Source organism: Acomys minous, assembly GCF_964271855.1.
Source record: "Acomys minous genome assembly, chromosome: 15".
Taxonomy (NCBI): Eukaryota; Metazoa; Chordata; class Mammalia; order Rodentia; family Muridae; genus Acomys; species Acomys minous.
In genome coordinates, this window is record NC_140497.1 from 71,241,390 (window position 1) to 71,261,289 (window position 19,900).

The 19,900-nt window shown below is 43.4% G+C and overlaps 1 protein-coding gene across 4 annotated transcripts in view; it reads left to right on the forward strand.

The window, feature by feature from the left end:
* The window catches only part of SLC4A4 (solute carrier family 4 member 4), a 320,437-nt gene that overhangs the window by 184,485 nt on the left and 116,052 nt on the right, over positions 1-19,900 (forward strand). For all 4 annotated transcript variants that reach the window (XM_084758174.1, XM_084758173.1, XM_084758176.1 and 1 more), the window contains one exon: positions 1,155-1,231. In XM_084758174.1, the coding sequence (XP_084614300.1) occupies positions 1,155-1,231 (77 nt within the window). The remainder of the gene's footprint in view (positions 1-1,154; positions 1,232-19,900) is intronic.

Here is a 19,900-nt window from a genome sequence, read left to right on the forward strand (position 1 = left end):
CTGTTACATGGATGGACGTTAACGTGGCAGGAGCCGGTTGTCGTCTTTTTGTGAGATTGTGTGTTGGAGTTTCTTTCTAAAGGAATTCACATCTGTGGAGAACCGCTTTCCAGCCAAGGAGAAGCTGTGCTTGAACTCAGGGTAGCTTTTCGACCTTCGCCCTCTCACTGGGAAGACTTGCCTGAGTCAGACCATTGAGGATTAATAAGGAGTGCATTGCTCAGCAGCCTGCAAGGGTTGGCTCAAACACCTTGCCTTTGAAGAGTGACTCTTTTGCTTAATCAGCCTAGAAATTTCAGGTCCCACCTGCGAAGTGGAAGAGCCCAGGATCCCATTGACTAACGTGGTCTCCCTGCAGTTGGCCAGGCTGTGGCTCTTTCTGCGTGTCCCTTCTGTTATATTGAACAGTGTCCCAAGTAACTGGATAGATTACCAGCAAATTTTACCTCTGGCTGTTGTAGGAAGATCGGTCCTGGGTCACATGGCCCCGTACAGTTCATCTTTCTACTTGAAGAAGTTTGGCACGTTAAATGGAAAAGTGGAAGGGTTTGTTTTAGCCTGATAGTAGGAGCCGAGTGGTTAGGGGGCCCGTGACATTACTATTTTGAGGCAGAGACTGAGGATTCTGGGCCAGATACCCACAAGGGGGAACTATTTGTGACTAAAATAGTCACAAAAGTGGGGGACAAAAGAGGGCAGAGAGTGTGATCCGAGAATGGCATGCTCGGAAGGGACGTCAAGGCCAAGAGTAGAGGGGATACAGGCCTGCAGCCAGGACCAGTTCTTCTGGTGATAGACAGAAGCTGTATCTGTGGCTGAAATGCAATGGAGAGAGGCCAGGAGACTAGACGGGTATAAAACACAGCAACAGAAATTATCACAGTGCGAGAAACAGGGTTTCACACTTAACTGACTTAGACGTTTTTATGATGTAACTCAGCATGAGAAATAACCAGGCAATAAGACAAAGTATTTGGGATGTCACATACTTTCCACGTAGCCATATTTGTACTAGGGAAACGCTCCAGGAGCTAGTGTGGTTAAAAGCCTCCTCGCCATTTTCATCACCATCTCCAAGTGTTTATAAAATGTTCAACCAAAGCCCGTGCCGGTGAAAAGACATCTCTAATAAGACTTCGCTTGTGTTTTTCCAGGTAGCCCAGCCATGACCCATAGGAATCTGACATCCTCCAGTCTGAATGACATTTCTGATAAACCAGAGAAGGACCAGGTAAGAAAAGGCTCTTCCTCTTTGAAATTTAAGACAGACCATGTATCTAAGGGCTGCTGGGTAGGATTAGAGATAGTGGCTGTCACCACCGAAATGGACTGTTCTATGCAGGCGGGGCTTGCTCTTTTTCTAAAGAAGGAAGCAAAATGTGTGGGGTCAGAGAAACAGGCAAGTCTTGGCTTCAGCCTTTATGATGCCGTCGCCTGGTTCTCTTAGCCTCGGAGCTGTAATTGGCTGAGCCTGAACACACCAGTGACCTCTACTTTGGGTTTGTTGCAGGGATTAAGTATGGTGTTTTATGAAAAAGTGTTTTGGTGTACTATAAAAGGCTCCGAGGTTATGGTGATTGCCAATTTGCGGGAGGGAAGGCGCATCAGGCAAAGGCAATGCCAGCTGTCTAATTCATTCTCCGTGCATTTATTTATGAACACATATCGCAAATGCCTGTTTATAATAAAGAACAGAGATTTTTGAACAGAGATTTATTTTTTTTTCTTTTGACAAGACTGTGGTGTAAACTGGGCCATTTTCCTAGTTGGCTGGATATATACAGATAGATTATATTTCAACAACATAATATATCAATACTTCCTGATTGAAATAAAGGTCTCAGAGCTTCAAATAAATGAAAGTTCCATGTTTCAAAAACAACACGAGGGCATTTGGTAAAGTGTTCTCTGTGCAAACATGATGGTGAGCTGAGTTCTGTCTCCACCTCGCACATTAAAAAAAAAAATCCAGGTGCTGCTGAGCACACTTGTAAATCCTAGTGCTGGGGGAAGACAGAGGATCCTGCCCAGTAAGATCAGCAAGCTCCAGGTACAGTGAGACGCCCCGTCGCAAGATACAATAGCAGGTGATTGATGAAAACATCCCATATCAATTTGGTCTTCACACACACAAACATACACACACACACACACACACACACACACACACACACACACACACACCACAAACACACAGATGCAAGCACACCCTATGCAACCCCCCCTAACCACATAAACACATCACACACACCACACAAACACACCACACACATATACCACATTAACACACACACAATCACATACACAAACACACACACTCAGACACCCCACATCACCCCACCACACACACAAATGCATACACACACATACACACCACACCACCCACACAATGCATGCGTGTGCACACACACACATACACACACACACACACACACACTACACACTACACACTGACTGAAATTCTAGCCTGCTCCCTGAGTTACAGGAAAAGTAGTAAGGGCCATGAATGGAGAAAATATGTTTTGGTGCTTGTTTCAAAGTTGGCTAGGTGTGTGACGGGGCCAGCTTTGCCCTCTGTTGAATGGAAACAATAGTACTTCATGTATACTGCAGAAACCCAAACATCTGATTCTTGCTCTTAAAACTTCCTTCTGTGCCCTTTGACATAACACAGAACACAATTCTAGTCGGCTTCATGCTTAGCACACCAACCGGGTATCCTTTGCATGGCCTTATTCGTTATATCTTTCTCTTTAAGTAGGGTAGCTTTGATGACTTTTTTTTTCATACGTTGCTATTTTTTTTCTACAAAAAGCAATATTTATGACAGTGTACTTTTTAAACTGGCAGACCTTGTAGTAATGACAGAGTTTTATAGGCCTTGGTGAATTCTAAAAAATACAGGAAAGGTGAAATTACTCTCTTACTTATGACACTTCCTTAAAAGGCCTTCATTCGCCTAGATCAGATCACTAGAAAATCCTTTGGAGCAATCTCCCGTCCCCATTTTCTCAGTTTGACGTGCTTTCTGTAGCATTGCCCCATTTCCTCTGTGGATTAGAAGCATAATGGATTTCTAATGAGTTGAGCATGACATTTCCCTGAGATCTGGTGTCTTCCTTATCTTCATCTGCTGGTGTTTCTGGAAGAGTCCTCTTCTTCATCAGGACGTGAGACTGTCCTCAGCATGACCTTGATATTCAGTGTTCTTCTGCCTCCTTCTGACTCTTCTGGACATGGTCAGGGAGCAGGGCATTGCTTGTGAATATGCTGGTAAGTATACACCCGGGGTAGAAGGAGACCTTGACCCTCAGACTTCCCTTCAAAGCTGCAGAGCTTACTGTGGCTTCAGTCAGCTTTTACTAAACAATGCTAATTATTCACACTTGAACTTGGACTTGACTAAGACAGTATCAATTAGGGTTAGGCATATCTGGTTGATACATTTTTGAGTAGGTCTTTTTTTTTTTTATTAGGGACAACCACCATTAGCCAGAAATTAGTGGACAGCTGGCAAATGCTGGCTGAGAGAAATGTCTTATTTTGTTGGGTTTCTTCAAGTCTGGGCATATGGAGAGGAGTTCTCATGGCTTAAAATATGAGTTGTATCAAATTTAGCTTCAAGGATCAGGATACATTGGAGCATCATGTGCTTTGGTTGTTGATTTTTGCTATAAAATGTGTGTGTTTTGGGTTCTTGAAGTCAACCTTCTCTGCTTCCCAACAGCAAGCATCTCCCAGTGGCTGAGGTTGATGTTAAGGTGAAGATTAAAAGACCCGCCTTATGGATTTTACTTGTTCTGTTTGCAAAGCTAGCAAAGAAAAGCTAACGAGACCATCTTAAGGGAAATGATCCACCCAGCTATAGCTGTCATGGTAGCCAGTTAATCCAGTGAGGTCTTCTTTTCAAAAGGAACTCTCTTTTCTTTGATCCCTTCCAAAGGCTGGAAGAAGAGCTTAAACTGACCCTCATGTTGTCTACCATCAGACATGGAGGAGGGCTAATGGGGTAAAAGCAAGAGATTGCTTCACATACAAAACCACTTGGAGCCTTTTAAGGCAGAGGGGGAAAAATGGACTTGCAAGAAGATGAAGTTATGGTAACCACTAACCACAGGTTTTATTCTTCTAACCTGTATGTAATACCATAAACCTGGTTGTTGGGGTTTTTTTTTTTCTTTTTTAGCCTACTTTTTTTCTCAGTCTTGGTGGGGAAAATAGGTTGCCAGCCTCGAATTTGTTTTGAAAAAGCTTTTATAATTAATTAGCCAATGTCCTAGAAGTGAGTTTGGCAATGAAGTCAAACTTGGCCTGTGTGCTTTTCCAAATTGGCCTCCCAAACAACCATCCAAGTGCAACTAAAGTTTCTGATTGGCTGATGGCTCCGGCCGGATACAGGCGGAACAGCAGTGACCATGCCTCATGGCTTCCTGGAGCTATATGACTTCCTGCCGCACAAGAGATGGGTTTTATGTTCGGAGTTACGAAGAGGAACAGAGTGGCTCTTTCTGACAGCTGCAGGCTGACACGATTTGAGGGGCATATTTGAAATGAGATTCTGTTTTTGGGAAGCAGAAGAAACAAATCTGTGGACTGCACTTTTTCTTCCTTGCTCTGCTAAGCCCGTGCACTTAGGATTTCAGTAGTGGCTGCCCGATTGAAAAATAGCTCCAAACAGTTAAGAGCAGCAGGAAAACGTAGTGCCCGTGGCACGATGCCATGTCCCAACCATGTGCCTGCTTAGATGTGATGTTTATTAAGCAGAAAAACACCTGTGAGGAGTATGTTAGCAAGTACATCTGGAGCTCATGGAGTTGTGCATCTACGTAAATAATCTGGGGCTTTTGCTCTGGAGTGTTCTTTTGCATTAGCCAGTTATCTCCGGCCCCCCCCTGCCCCTAACCTCCCCCCCACACCCCCTACCCAATGGTCTTTACTTTTCCACTCTGTATCCCTTTTGTTCCGTCTCTGTTCTTTGAGAAAATGGGGCTGCATGAGAGACCGAGGTGCAGATGCAAGGCTTGAATGTCAGTCTTCACCAGTGAGGTGAGAAGACATGGCAGGGGGCTGGTTGGTTGCTTTTTTCCTTCCTGGCCCCAGGGATCACATCTCAGGCCTTGTACTTAAGATGCAAGTCTGCAAGCTCCGAGGGACATCTGCAGCCTTAAGATGGCTCTCCTCACCATCACCTGGTTAACTCTTGTAGGTATAGGATGGTGCTGGTGCTTATCGCTTTTTATAGGGCCTGACTCTGTAGGCCATGAATGATGCGCTATTATCTCGCATGTGCTGGTTCAATGTTAGGGGAAATTCGATCCTATAGATCCACAGTGCATGTAGTAGAGATAGAAGCACTTCTCGGAGTCCCAGGATTACATGTATGGGTCACGTGATCTGGTAGCATTGTATCTGGCTACCTTATTTAACAGAATTATCAGACAGTGTACCATAATAGGTCTTCTGGAGGAATTTGATCTCGGATTAATTTTAAAAAACATTATCAGGCTTATTTTAAGCACTATCTACTGTCTATTACCTTTAAGTATAACTTGGAAGCCTTGCTTTTTATTTTTGAAGTTTTGGTCATTTATAGAAATAGATGTAAATTTAAATATTTTGTCAGAGAGTAAGAGGATAAGCCATTAAATCATGTCTGAATTTGAACTTGTGCCTTGGTAACTGTAAGGTAGCATCTAGAAGGCTACAGCCGATGAGTGATTGACTGCTGCTCCTATGCACACAGTGCAGGGTTGACGCAGAGGAGCTTAGCTGGGTGATGTTTTCATGGCTTCAAGGCAGAATGTCCATGCCAGGGCCTTTCCCCAGGTTCTTTCGTAGTCACAGAGGTAGACATGCAGCAAGGCAATGCCTTCTCTTCTCGGTCGGCCTGCTGCTTATGGCTGCTCTGACTTCACTACATGGAGGACGCGGCTGTAAGGACTTTTCTGAGGTGATAGTCTTGTCTTTGAAATGCTCTCAGCGACCTTTGGGACACTGCTATGTCAGGAGCACTGCAAACAGCGTCATCCTGCCTGTGGAAAGTCGTGTTGTCAGTCCTTAGATGTGCTTAGTCACTCCAGATTTGGTAGCAACCACGAGCTTCCCCCTGGCTCCGTGGCCACAGCTGTTCTTCAGCCATGCTTTTTGTCAATTAAAAAAATTTTTTTGTTTTATTTTTCAATGCATTTTGGTTAAAATAGAATCGTACCACTCTCTCCCTTCCCTTTCCTCTCCCTGGCCCCTCTCAGGACTAACTTCCGACACTCAAACTGGTAGCTTTTTCTATGATTTTTATTGTTATACACACACACGTGCACACACACACACACACAAACACACACACGCACACACACACACACACTTATGAAAATACAATCTGATGAGTCCATTTTTAATTACCGGTATGTAGGTGGTTTCAGGGCTGACCACTTTGTATTGTGTAATCAATAAGGGGGCTCATCTCTGGGAGAGGATAATTCTCCCTTTCTCAGAAGTCATTAGTCACCTGTTGTTCTTTGTCCTGTGAGATTCCTCTGCTTCTGAATTAGCATGTATATTGATATCGCCATTATTTCTGGTCTCGCTTATGCAGCCATTTCTAAGAGAGACTGTTTCACAGCAGACATCTAGGTAGTCTGACTCTTAGCATCTTTCCGCCCCCTCTTCCGCACTCTTTCCCAAGCCATAGATACAAGAGCTGTGATATAGATGTTTGTATTGGGGCTGGGCTCTCTACGGTCTTATGACCTATCTGTTGTCTCCATTTGTTGTTTTCATGTGATGGTCTCTGTTTGCTATAAAAAGAAGCTTTGTTGATGCAGGACAGTAGCCACACTTACCTCTGGGGACAAGGATACAATTTAGAATGCAATAAGGAATTATGCTAGTCTAGAAAAGTGGCAGTAGTGGATTCTTTTCTAAAGTGCATGACTGCATTAGCCCTGGAAGTCGGTTAGGTTTCTACTACCAGGCATGATTGTCTTCTTTTTGGGGTTGGGATGGAGGTGTTGAGAGGCAAATAGTAAGATACAGGTGAGAAATGGGAAAATGGGGAGGGGATCCAAGTGCAGAGGAGGGAGGGAGGTGAATACAGAGGGAGGAGGGAGGAGGAGGGACAGATAATACAAAGGTGGTTTGATAAAGCCTCAAAGATCCATACTGTTCTATATTTATGGAAGTTATTAATGTGTGCATGTGTGCCTGCATGCATGCACGTGTGTGTGTGTGCGCGCGCATGCACGCGCGGTGTGTGTGTGTGTGTGTGTGTGTGTGTGTGTGTGTGTGTGCGCGCGCGTGTTTTAAGGAAGTTATGACACTTGGGATGATAGTGCTCCCCACAAGAACCATGGACTAACAAACTCCCCAGTACCAGGCACAAGAAACCTCTTTTAGAGTGGTTGGTCAGGACAGTGCAGATGACTCCCAAAATAATAGAGTCTATTGATGTAGCACCTGGTTGCCTCTGAGAGGCATGAAGGGAAGTTCTGTATTAGGGTTCCCTAGAGGAACAGTTCTGGTAAAATGAATGTGTGTGTGTGTGCATGTGTGCACATATGTGGCATTCGTTAGAACAGCCTGCGAACTGTGGCCCAGCTAGTTCAACAGTCGCTATCTCCCAGTGGAAAGGCTAAGAATCCAGTACTTGTGTAGCCAATAGGGCTGGATATCTCAGACGGTCTTCGTCCTGAGTTAGAATCCTGAAGAACTGTGTTCTAATGCCTGGGAAGGAGCGCCGCAGCAGCAGAGTGGATGAACTTGCCTGTGGGAGTGAGGGCAAGCGAGGAAAAGGCAAAACTTCCTGCCGCCACGTCTTTTTATGTAGGCCGCCACCAGAAGACGTAGCCCAGATTCAGAATGGGTTTCCTCACGTCCAGTGTGATCCAGACTTAGGGTGGGTCTTCCCTTTAAAGGGTCTCATGAGGAAAGTCCGTTACAGGAGTGCCACCTAGCCTTTTCAGTTTTAATGGATTCCAGATGTAGTCAAGTAGACCACCAAGATTAACCACCTGGCCCCCCTCCCCCCACTGCTAACAATAACAAACACGTACGGCACAGGACCTGGATGCTTTGAGTTGAATCTAGCCTGAACGCAACTAACCATTCTCAACCGGCTACCACACCGATGTACAGCAGTGTTCAACATGGCAAGATATCCATACAGGGACAACCCGTGACACTCACATGGGGGTGGTAACCAACTGGTGTCTATGAGCTGTGTGTTTTTGAAAGGAGTGTGGATGGTCACGTGATGCTTACCCTTAGGCTCCTTTCGAATAGCATCAGCTTGCACTGAGACAATTAGCAATGCTGACGCCTGTTGTCAGTCTTCTCTTTTCCACTAGGAATTTGACTTCCTTTCCTCACCCTCTTTTCTCACAGGTTTCAAAAGCCCTTTCCACTGTTAAATGTTTTAGAGCTTTTACTGGCTATTAGAGATTCAGCACCGATGACAGTGAAGGGACAACGTGTTTCAATTTCAAAATCACGCAGCCCTGTGGTTTGAACATATAAACTTATTCAGAAATTATCACTCATGTCCTTGAATGTTAATTATGGGAGGGTGAGTGAAACTGATTTATCTTTTTTTTTTTTTGGTTGTTGTTTTGTTTTAGGGGTTCTCAGTGTAGCCTTGGGTGTCCTTGACTCACTTTGTAGACACATGCTGGCCTCGAACTCACAGCGGTCTGCCTGCCGAGGCTGGGATTAAAGGCAGAGAGAGCTTCCAAATTTGAGGCTAGAGTTAGATAGCAAGAAAAAAAAAAACCAAGTAAATAAACAAACAGGATAATTTCCTACGACAATGAACACTGTTCTGACAAGAATGAACACTGTTCTGACAACAAAACCAAGGTGGGGGGTTTGTAGGGGGCTGTCAGTTATCAGTGGAGCGGATCAGGAGACGCCCCCTTTTTCCCTAGGCTGAGAGAAAAACACGTGTAGAAGCCCCGAGGCAAGAATGAGTATGTTTTATTTAAAACCAGAAAAACAAGTCCAGAGTGAGCGGCTGAGGCTAAGATGGCAGGTGTGCAGTGGTAAAAGAGGTCGGGAACACAGTCGGGGGACCTTTTTATTTTATTGTAAGTGCAGCTAGACACTATTTTTGTCTCTTTACCTGGAGAGTTGCATGTTCTGATTTACATTTTAAAGCGATCACCTTGGATACTGTGATAGGATGGAGGAATTTGCCAATGTTCCCATCACCTGGTGGTGTTGCTATATAAAGCAGTGCACGAGCACCTCTGTGCATTAAATCGAGAGCACATGAACCTAACAGGGCCAATTTCTTAATGTATTTGCCATAAATGTGAGGCCTTATTAGTACCAACAAAGGAAGTTCTCAAGTTTAAAATATTTCCTATGAAGAATTAAAGCGACAATCCCACACTAATGAAAACATTTAAGTCCCCAGACGCAGTAGAAGTGGGTATAGGCATACTGTGAGAGTCTAGTGAGAGCTTCGGAGTGATTACACTCATGCTGGCATGAATGTAATGTCGCTGTGACTGAAATCAGTCATTCCACCTGAGTAATGACACATGACTAATGCTGCTAATGCTGTCTATACTGGAGGCTTGGCTGAGGAGTGGACAAGCAGCAGAGTTATTATGTTTGGAACGGAGCAATGGAGTGCACAGGAAGATAAGATCAGCCTCGAGTGGCTCTCTGGTACAGCCTTTCATTTTGTGTTTTCTCTCTCTCTCTCTTCTCTCTCTTACACACACACACACACACACACGCACGCACGCACGCACGCACGCACGCACGCACGCACGCACGCACATCCACATGTCCGCATGCGCAGGGCAGAGGATGCCGTTGGGTGTCTTTCTCAGCTGCTCCCTCTCTTTCTGAGGCATGGTCTCTCATTAAGCCTAGAGTTCATTGACTTGGCTAGACTCTGTGCCTGGTGAGCTGTGTGGATCTCCCCTATGCAGGGGTTACTGACACATTATCACATGCACTCATACCCGCCCCCACCTCCATGCTGGGGATCCAAACTCAAGTCCTCATAACCTGAATGTTTGATAGATAAACACTTCACTGAATAAGCCATCTGCTCAGCAGCCCTTGTCATAGTCTTGTCTGAACTTGGACTCTGAATGCTGGGAGCACTGCATCCCTGCGTTATACATTTAATGAAAGAGTTTGCAGTTATTTTCAATAATAAACTGGTATGTGCATCGTTCTTCCTGCCAGTTGTGTTGTGAAGAGCAGCACGGTGCCACATCTTTTAGGTGTCTTCTCATGTCACAAGTTACCCCTGTCTAACTAAGACCTCATTAAGTAAGACTTGGAAGTTGAAAATTGTTACAGAGCTAAGAGCAATACCTTATAGTCATGGCTAAACAGTTTATCTAAAGCCATGGTAATAAAGCTTTATAATAATTATATCTATATACATATATATTTACTTACTATAGTAACACTATTGTCTATGACTTTTTTTTTAAAGCTCACAGTTCCTCAATTGAAACTATGCAAAATTGCTGTAAAATTTAAACAAGGCAAATGTGAACAACCTATTTTAGCTCTTGAAAGTAACCGTGGTCAGCCACTAGGTTTAAAATCCTGGTCTTTCTGGGTGCAGAGACACTTCTGCAGCTACACAAGTAAATGGAATCCAGTGGAACCTTCTGTATTCTTTTTGAAGGTTGTATGGTATACATGAATCAAATTTTAGTCAAGTGATCTATTAACTGATACTACATTGTTATTTCCTTACAAATATAAGTGTGTCTATAAGAAATAGCCTTATTGTAATGTTCTGCTTTTCTTCATGGTAGTTTATGAAGACATTTCTCTAAGTGTAGTTCTTGTGTCACCATTTACTGACAATCCAACAATCTAATTAACTTCCCAAAGGAAATACTAATTGTGTTCTAGATCTTTAAACCATGTTTATAAGCCTTTTCCACTGCTAATGTACTGTTTGCCAGTCAGAACTGAGTGTACAGAGCGTCTTAAGGACCAGGTTGAAAAGAGACTCTCAGTCTTCCTGAATTTGCCTCTGAGTGCACTGCGGGGGGTTCTTTAGAAGTTTAAACTGTAGATATTAAGAGTGGGTTGATGCTCCTAATTGATTGGGTGTCTACTCTGGCTCATTACCTCTATCCCAAGGTACAGATATGAAAAGGACAGTGGCTGTAGCCTTGGCCACTTGCATATCTGTTGCTTTGGCTAAAAGCAACATAATTTCTTTTCTTAGCATGAAGACAGCTGTAGAAGCTCTCTGGGAATTTTCTTTTTAAGAATAATCTATTGAACTTTATTTTGTGAGCATTTGGTGTCAGATCCCTGGGAACTGGAATTACAGACAGTTGTGAGCCGCCATGTGGGCTCTGGGAATTGAACCTGGAGTCCTTTGGAAGAGCAGATAGTGCTCTTAACCACTGAACTATCTCTTCAGCCTCTTGGCAATCAAGAGATGACTTCTTCGCAGGGGTTCTTCTTGGTGGTCGGCCTCTGGAGCAGAAAGAAAAACTGCAAGCTGAGTTGGACAAGCCTTGTCTTTGAGGCATTATTTATGGTTTTGCTGTTCCTCTCCTTACTTTTATCTCCCTCATTCCTCAGGAGAATTTTAAGGAAACTGATGTTGAGACTCTTAGCTTGATAGGGGTACACTTTATCAGCGGCGCTGCATATGGCGCTGCATGTGGGTGAACTAACAGATGAGTAAACCACCCCTTTACAGAATGGCACCTCTGTGGATTCTGCTGCTCCCCTCTAAAGGGAGTCTCTACAGAGCAGAAATATGAAGAGGTCATGACACCCAAGGGTGTTTTTTAGGGGTGCGGGTGTTGAGAACTTCCTACTATTTCCATGCTACTTGCCCATTGATCCAGAGGTCAGTTGACTTACTTGTCACGTCTCATAATCTTATAGGTCCCTTATAGAGAAACCATCCTGATTTCTCCATGGGTTACCATCAATGCTATGGTTTTACTCAAAGAACTGAACTGAAGTGAGAACAATGTTTCTTTTTCTTTTACAACCATATTAAAAGGCCAGCAGTAATTTCTTTGATGATCTGAGAGCCAATGGGCATACCACATAGACATTCCTTCCTACTTGGTGTCCTGTGCCTATATACTAAGAGAATGAAAAGTTACTGAACAATTGTATAGGTAGCCATTGCAGAATCTGAGCTTCAACGCTGGCTGCCCGGTTGATCATTCGGTGGTTTGATCTGATAATATTGAGATAAGGGTCCCATTCATAGGATAGCTGGTTGCGTTTGTGTAAGGAATTATTTGTGGTTGACATAGATAGGCCACTTCCTTACAGCATGCTTTGGAATGGTCAATATCAACCTTACTTTACATATACTGGCGAATTTGAGGTCCTAAGAGATCAATTTTCCTAGAGTTAAATTTAATTAAGCAGCTGAGCTGCATTATGGTCTGCACGCCTGTGCTTTTAATCTGCAGTGAACTCTGCCTGTAAGGGTTAGGGTCGTTTTTTAGCTCTGAAACCACAGTGAAGTGGACAGGTGTCTTAAGTGATCAGCCCTGCACTTTGAGGCACACATCATGTTGAATGAGCTAATTACTGAACTAGTATTTTAGAAATAGAAGGAATTCCTAAAGGGCTGAGGGTGTTTAGTCGGACAGTTCTGTTGCCATGGTGATTAAGTGATGTCACACTGTGTGTGTCTGTATCCTAGATTAGATTGATGGGGAGGGGGAATCAGTGAGAAAAGACTCATATATATTTATTTTGATGTGGGCATCTATGTGTTTATGTATGTTCATACGTGTCTGTGCATGTGGGAGCCAAAGGTTGACAGCTGATGTCATTCTTTATTGCTCTCTACCTTGTTTTTTATAGACAGGGTATCTTACTGAACTTGGAGTTTGCTGTTTTGGCTAGCCTGGCTGATCAGCAAGCCCTCAGTGTATGCCTATCTGCATTCATCCAGCACTGGGGTCACAGACACTTGACACCTGTCTTTAACCTGGATGCTGGGGATCCTGCCTCATGTCCTCGGGCTTGAACAGCAAGCACTTTGTGCACTGACCCACCTTCCCAACCCCACGGCAGGATGATTAAAAAATGTACGCATGTGGTCTCATGAGGGGTCATCCTAACCACCCAGTACATAGAGTTCAGGGAAAGGGAGGTACGAGGCCAGGTCAGAGCAGCCAGCAAAAGACAAGTGAGTGCTTTGGACACTCTTGGCCATGTAGAGGACATAAATAACAGAAGACAGGGATGGTAGCCAAATGGGACATTTGTCCTTCGGCAAAGAGGCAGGTAGAAAGTGGGGAAACATAAGCGGGACTGTTGGTCAGCAGTACACAGGGATGACTTCCTTCTCCAACCAATGAGAAATAGTGTAGCTTTTGATAGTCTCTGAAATCAAGGCCCCAAACTTGACAGTTCTGATGAAATGACCTTATTCCCTTGTTCTATCTGTGTAACTAGTGCCTCTTGTTAAATTAATGAAAGTAGATTAGATTGACAAGTTGACATATTCATGGCCCATAGTGGATAATCTGGTTACAGTCCATTTGATTTATTCATCTTCAGTCGCTTTGCTGAGATGCCTCATGGTTCCTTTGACTTTAATATTGTCAGGATCCGTCTTCACTATGGACGGAGTCACTTCTAGGTCATCACGTCTGATACATCTACATCCTTACAACTTTAACTTTTTTTTTCTTTTGATAATGGCAAAAGCACTTGTAGATATGCTTCAACTTTAGGCTCACCTCAGGATTAACACTGAAGACAATAAGTGGATTAAGTCTTAGGTCTTTTGAGTTTCAGTTTTCTGGCTCATAGTACAGAATTAGAATCCACTCAGCATTGCCTTCTCCGTGAGGCACTCGCCCGAAAGGGAAAGCGTTTAATATATCTTACGGTGTGATACAAATCTTCACTGTCGTGGTCACTGGTATCACTAAGTGAGCTATTGCCTCTCAGTTTTGCTTGGTTTTGCAGTAAGAATAGGCAGGATCCAAGTCAGCTTTATTTTATATAGCATTCTTCGTCTTTTACATTTACATTGCTAATTTGGCTCTTAATATTTTGGGCTCCTGTTGTTTTTTAATTAATCCGTATAATTATTATTACTTCAGAATGCCTGGCTAGCAATCAATTAAGACACTGACACTTGTTATATTTTAAAATAGCCTTAGTTAACCCGGGGCAGGGCAGACATCAGTCCTGTAATCTACTTCCTATAGCGGGCATCCATGCCCCAATCCCATGCCGTCTGCTTCTAACAATGTCTATCAAGTTACTTCCAATCCATAATCCAAAATACTTGCTAATGTTCTTCATCTGGGCCAAATCTCCATCCACGCTGGCCATGTGCTTCTTTTCCATCTAAGCCATGGCAGACTTTCTCTCTTCCTGGGACCCTCTTCTCTGGTCTCTCTCTCCTTCTTCTTCCCAGGATTCCCTTCTCTCTGTCTCTGTCTCTCTCTGTTTCTGTCTCTGCCTCTGTCTGTCTGTCTGTCTGTCTGTCTGTGTCTCTGTGTCTGTGTCTGTCTGTCTGTCTGTCTCTGTCTCTGTCTTTGTCTGTCTGCCTCTGTCTGTTTCTGTCTCTGTCTCTGTCTCTGTCTCTCTGCCCAGGAACCTTAGCTACCCCTTTATCTCCTCTGCCCTGCCAAGGTGGGATGGCTTTTTATTAATCAAAAGGTGGGTCACAGGGACAGCAAGCAGTAATTAGCATCGACATACATTAGACCACCCCTACATGCTCTTATCTTTTTCACTATGCTTGTTTACCCCCACTGTCATGAAATGTGTCTGGCAGTCCACCTGGAATCTTATTATCACATCTCCCTTTACACTGGACTCAAGAGCATATTTTTTTCTTTACCCTCCTAAGGCCTACCTTCACCTTTTAAATTTTTATTTTTAAGTAAATGGGTTTTCTGCCTGCATGCACACCTCTTCTCCTGGGACTGGAATTACAGATGGTTCTGAGCCACCATATGGGTGTTGGGAATCAAACCCAGGCATCCTGGAAGGGCCAATAGCACTCTATCTGCTGAGTAATCTCTCCAGTCTGGGCACCATTTATATGAGATGTAGCAGTAGCACTTACCCTGAGCCCCACCATTAACTGTTCCAGTGGATGTTATTGTTCCCGTCTTAAATTCCTGACACTATCTAGGTCCTACTGTGTGCATTGTGGAGTTGTCACATGTTGCTTATTGTTTTGAGTGTGTCCCCCTTCAGTGCTGTGGGGAGAGTCGGGTCTAGTGAGTCGATTTCTAATGATTATGGCTCTCTGCAGAGAATGATATTTTGTGTTAGGATTCCTTTTCTAAATCTAAGTAAAGGAACATGAGAATTTCTCACAGAAAAATGTCTTCTTAAAATGTTGCTTTTGTCTTATCTTCTTGTTCTGGTGAAATTTCTTCTTAAGTTCATTGGCAGTATGTTTTAGTAAGTTAACCAGTTACTTGAAACATACATTCTTCCCTAGCTCATATATTTATATATTGTTTTTCTTACTCAGGACAATAATCTACATGCTAACATTTCAAAAATAGTTTGTTTTTATTTGTTAAAAATCTATTTACACAATTTTCTTGTTAGGAAATACTAAATGGACATATTAAACCAGCTGACTGGTATAATATAAAGAAATCATCACAAAATCTTTATTCATTTTTATTTAAAATAAAGATACTATGTCTCAAGGATATACTGGAAAGCCAGCTGTCAGCACACAAAGACATCCTATTGTAGGTGATGTGGTATTGCTTCACTGCCCATGTAGAGCACACTTTAGATCATGGACCACACAACTTTTGTGGGTAGGACATGGAATTATGTGAAACTGGGGAGAAGAAAGATCGAGCTTTGAAAGGCTTTGCCATCAACTGGAATGTATCACTGTCCCTGCTAGTTCTGTGTTCTGTAACTCTCTGACTTTGTCCATTTTCTTACGGTTCGATTCCCAGGGTGACATCGCAGTAATTGCCATGCATGCTATTAAAAATAAAACTAAGGGGGCTGGAGAGATGGCTCAGAGGTTAAGACCACTGACTGTTCTTCCAGAGGTCCTGAGTTCAATTCCCAGCAACCACATGATGGCTCACAACCCTCTGTAATGTGATCTGATGCCCTCTTCTGGTCTGCGGGTGTACATGCAGGCAGAGCACTGTATAGAATAATAAATAAATCTTTAAAAAAAAATAATAAAATAAAACTAAGTAAGATCAAGTTCAATTCGCACCCAGCTGCTTATCAGGATGACTTGCTTCAAGAAATGTCACAGCCAGAGACAAAGTGAAGTCTCATTATGCTTGTAGTTGCATGGCTCATTTCTCAAATGAAACATAGAGCCAAGTTATTTTTTAAAATTTACATTCAATATCAAGTATATTGATTTATTGGGACATCTTCTACTCTCCAGGTGCAGCAAAGGCTGAGAAATTAGAGATTTCAGTTGGTTGCCTATCTGGAGGGTGAGCTTGAAGACAGAGTGTGTGCCTGGATAATTCACTGTGCCATGTGATCTCGAAGAGCACATCTCAGCCACTGCTCTTCAGAAGGAAGGGCTTGTTTGGAAAAATAACGGTGGCTCTTACTATTTACAGTAGTTGTGACGCTCCCGTTCAAAATGGGGGATTTTAGCAGACTGCCCCTTTTTATCAGGACACTGTGAAAACATCTGTAAGAATGCGTCATGTGAGATGGAAGCGCTGTTTCCCGTCCCATGTGACCCTCATACCCCACGAAGGACATCTCACTAATAGAACCAACAGTGGGTCCCTCTGAAAGGCCTAGATTCAATCACAGTTTGAATTTCAGTGATATGTATTAAAAAACTATTCACGCAATAATTTAAAAAAATGTGTCAAAGTAATACAACATCTAGGTTTTATTAAGGACATTCAACAGTAATGAGTTCTCATGCTGGTGGCATGTGACATCAAAGGGCCCTGCCCTGATGAACAGTTACATTGACTATATTAGGAATGAAACTTGGGAAGTGACTAGGGACCGAGCCTTGCTTTCAGGGCTGCAGAGTCTAGACTTCAAGGCAAATCTTTAAGTAATAAGTGTTAGCTACGCAGAGTACAGGCGCCATGTTCACTGACTGATTCTTGAGATGAGTGCTTTTTTTTTTTAATTCTATAGAATGTTCAAGAAGAAAAAAAAATTGGGCGAGGTGATCTTTGAACTTTTAAGAGTTTCTGCTTTGATGAGTGGTCCAGGGATGGAAAATGAGAGTCTGGGCCTGGGGAGATAACTCAGGAGGTAACATGTTTGTTGTGCAAGTGTCAGGACCTAAGTTTGAATCCCCAGAACCCATGTGAAAATGGGCTTGGTAATACATATTGTAATCCCAGCATTCCTATGGTGAGGTGGGAGGCAGAGACAGGAGAATCTCTGGGAGCTCAAGCCAGCTAGTCTGGAGTATGCAGTCACAAACAGTCTGTCTCAGACAAAATGGAAGGTGTGGACGAATGCAGAGGGATGGATGTCCTCTGATCTCAACCCTCAAACACACTCTCTCTCTTTCTCTCTCTCTCTCTCTCTCTCTCTCTCTCTCTCTCTCTCTCTCTCTCTCTCTCACACACACACACACACACACTCACACAATGATAGGCACACACATACTCAACACACACAATGAGAGATGGACACACACACAGAGGCGCATGTGTGTACACACACACAGACACACAAAATGAGAGCCACACACATACTCAACACACATGATGAGAGACACACACATTCAGATACACAGTGAGAGGCACATATACCATGAGACACACACACACACACACACACACACACACACACACACACACACAATGAGGGGCACACTTGCCCTCAACTCACACAATGAGAGACACACAATGAAAGACACACACATTCAGACATACAATAAGAGGCATACACATGCAGTGAGGCACACATACACAATGAGAGGCATACGCTCACACACACACATACATACACACCCATATACACACACAATGAGAGTCTCTCTGTCTCTGTCTCTCTCTCTCTCTGTCTCTCTTTGTCTCTCTCTCTGTCTCTCTGTCTCTGTCTGTCTCCCCCCCCCCTCTCTCTCTCTCTCACACACACACACACACACACACACACACACACACACACACAGTAAGAGGCAGACTTTAGGGCTGGACTATGCCCAGGAACAAAGGAGTAGAGTGGACTTTCAACCTCAGTGTTCATAGACTCAAGGGGCTGTCACCTCTAATGGCTCTGAAGTGCAAAAAAATAAGAAGCTCTTAGGGAAACTGCAGTATAGTTGGCCTGGTTGTCAGAAGCGTATCTTTTCTCAATTCCTCCTTTTCACTTCATCACTATGCTCTATTGTTCTAATTCTGTACTTGTTCTTAGAGACCTCGGTGAAGAGTACATGAAAAAAAAAAACCTGCTGAATAAATAATAGCATGACTACTACAGATTTAATTATAGCCATACAGCTGCCTGTTTGAAGTGATGTTCTCGGGCCATATGGCCGCTTACACAGCCGAGCCCTGGAAGGACCTGGCTTCAGTGCTTCCCAAAGGACAGTACTGAATTCTCAGAGAACTGATAGGAGCCCTTTGGAAGTCAATAGATAATATGCTTTTCTTCTGCTACCCCCTCCCCCCACCGTGCCCACAGACCGGCTTCTTATTGACAAGTTCTTGTTAGACTCAAGTCTTTAGGTATTAGAGCATCCGTTCACACATGTTTCAGGAGTTAGGTAGATGTGTCAGCTCAGTGGCTGATTTTTGTTGCCACATGTGATTTGATGGCTGGAATTACTTCTACATTTTACCGTTCTGGCTTTTAAAGAAGCATTTTAATAGGTTACCATTTGAGTTTTTCTTCCTCTCCCACAAGAAAGGCATGGAGGTGGCCTCAAGAGAGTGTTTGTTGTTCTAGGAACATGACCTTGAAGAATCTGTCCTTAGCTTTTCTGGTTCACAAGAGAGCCAGGAGTGAGCTCTTCCAGGTCCCTTTCCAGTTCCAGAATCTTCTGAATTGGGAAAGATGCTCTTGGCATTGACACATCTGGAGGAGAGAGGCAGGTTTTCCAGACCACAGTGTTCTGGGGTCCCATCCTCCAGTGATTAAAAAACACACAGTCTCATTTCCTTGAGGCCCAAAACTCTTACAGTTTGAAGTCTATATAGTGCTGAGCCTCAGAAAGGAACAGTTGTGGTTTTTATTGGACATGTTCTCCATTGGAAGACTATCTAATGTTTTGGTATCTGAACCTCTTAAATGTCAGGGATCCATTTGAATTTGTGAAAAAAAAATTATCCTTTTAGTTACAAACGTGCAATGAGATAAAGACTCCAAAATGCATGTCACTTGAAGGTGTCCATGAACCTCAAGAGGGAACCCAGGTTATCAACTACTGCTTTGTTGTTGTTGTTGTTGTTCTGAGTGAGGGGGCTGCAAGAGAAGAGAAGTGACACAGTAGTTGTGAGGTTGGAAGCATCCACTCTGAAGTTTATATAGGGCTCAGGGCACAGCTTTGTTGGATCTGTGGGCTGCACAGGGGTCAGTCAAGGTTAGGTGGGAGTGTCGGGGACAGTGTTTTCAGTATCTTCACAAGAAAAGCATTCTGCATGGGTGTTTGTTTTACTAAGCTGTCAACTTTCAACTCCTGGTTGCCTACGTTACCTCTAATGAGCCCACCCTCCTACCTCTCATGCCTGGAGCTTCTTGTTTTTGAGAGAATAGTCTGTGCCTTTTATTAGTTACCATGGCTGGGATGTGTGCAGGGGAGAATATATGTAAACCATTTCTCATTAGACTATAATTTTCTCTTAAAGTCACTAACCTCACCATGCTAATTGTGTTTGTTTGTTTGTTTTGACTTCATCTGGTTGTTCCCTATGCAACCTTTCTGCCTTCGGGGCAGCTAGAGGTTGCCGGGCAATGAAAGGAACCCTGTGTTTAA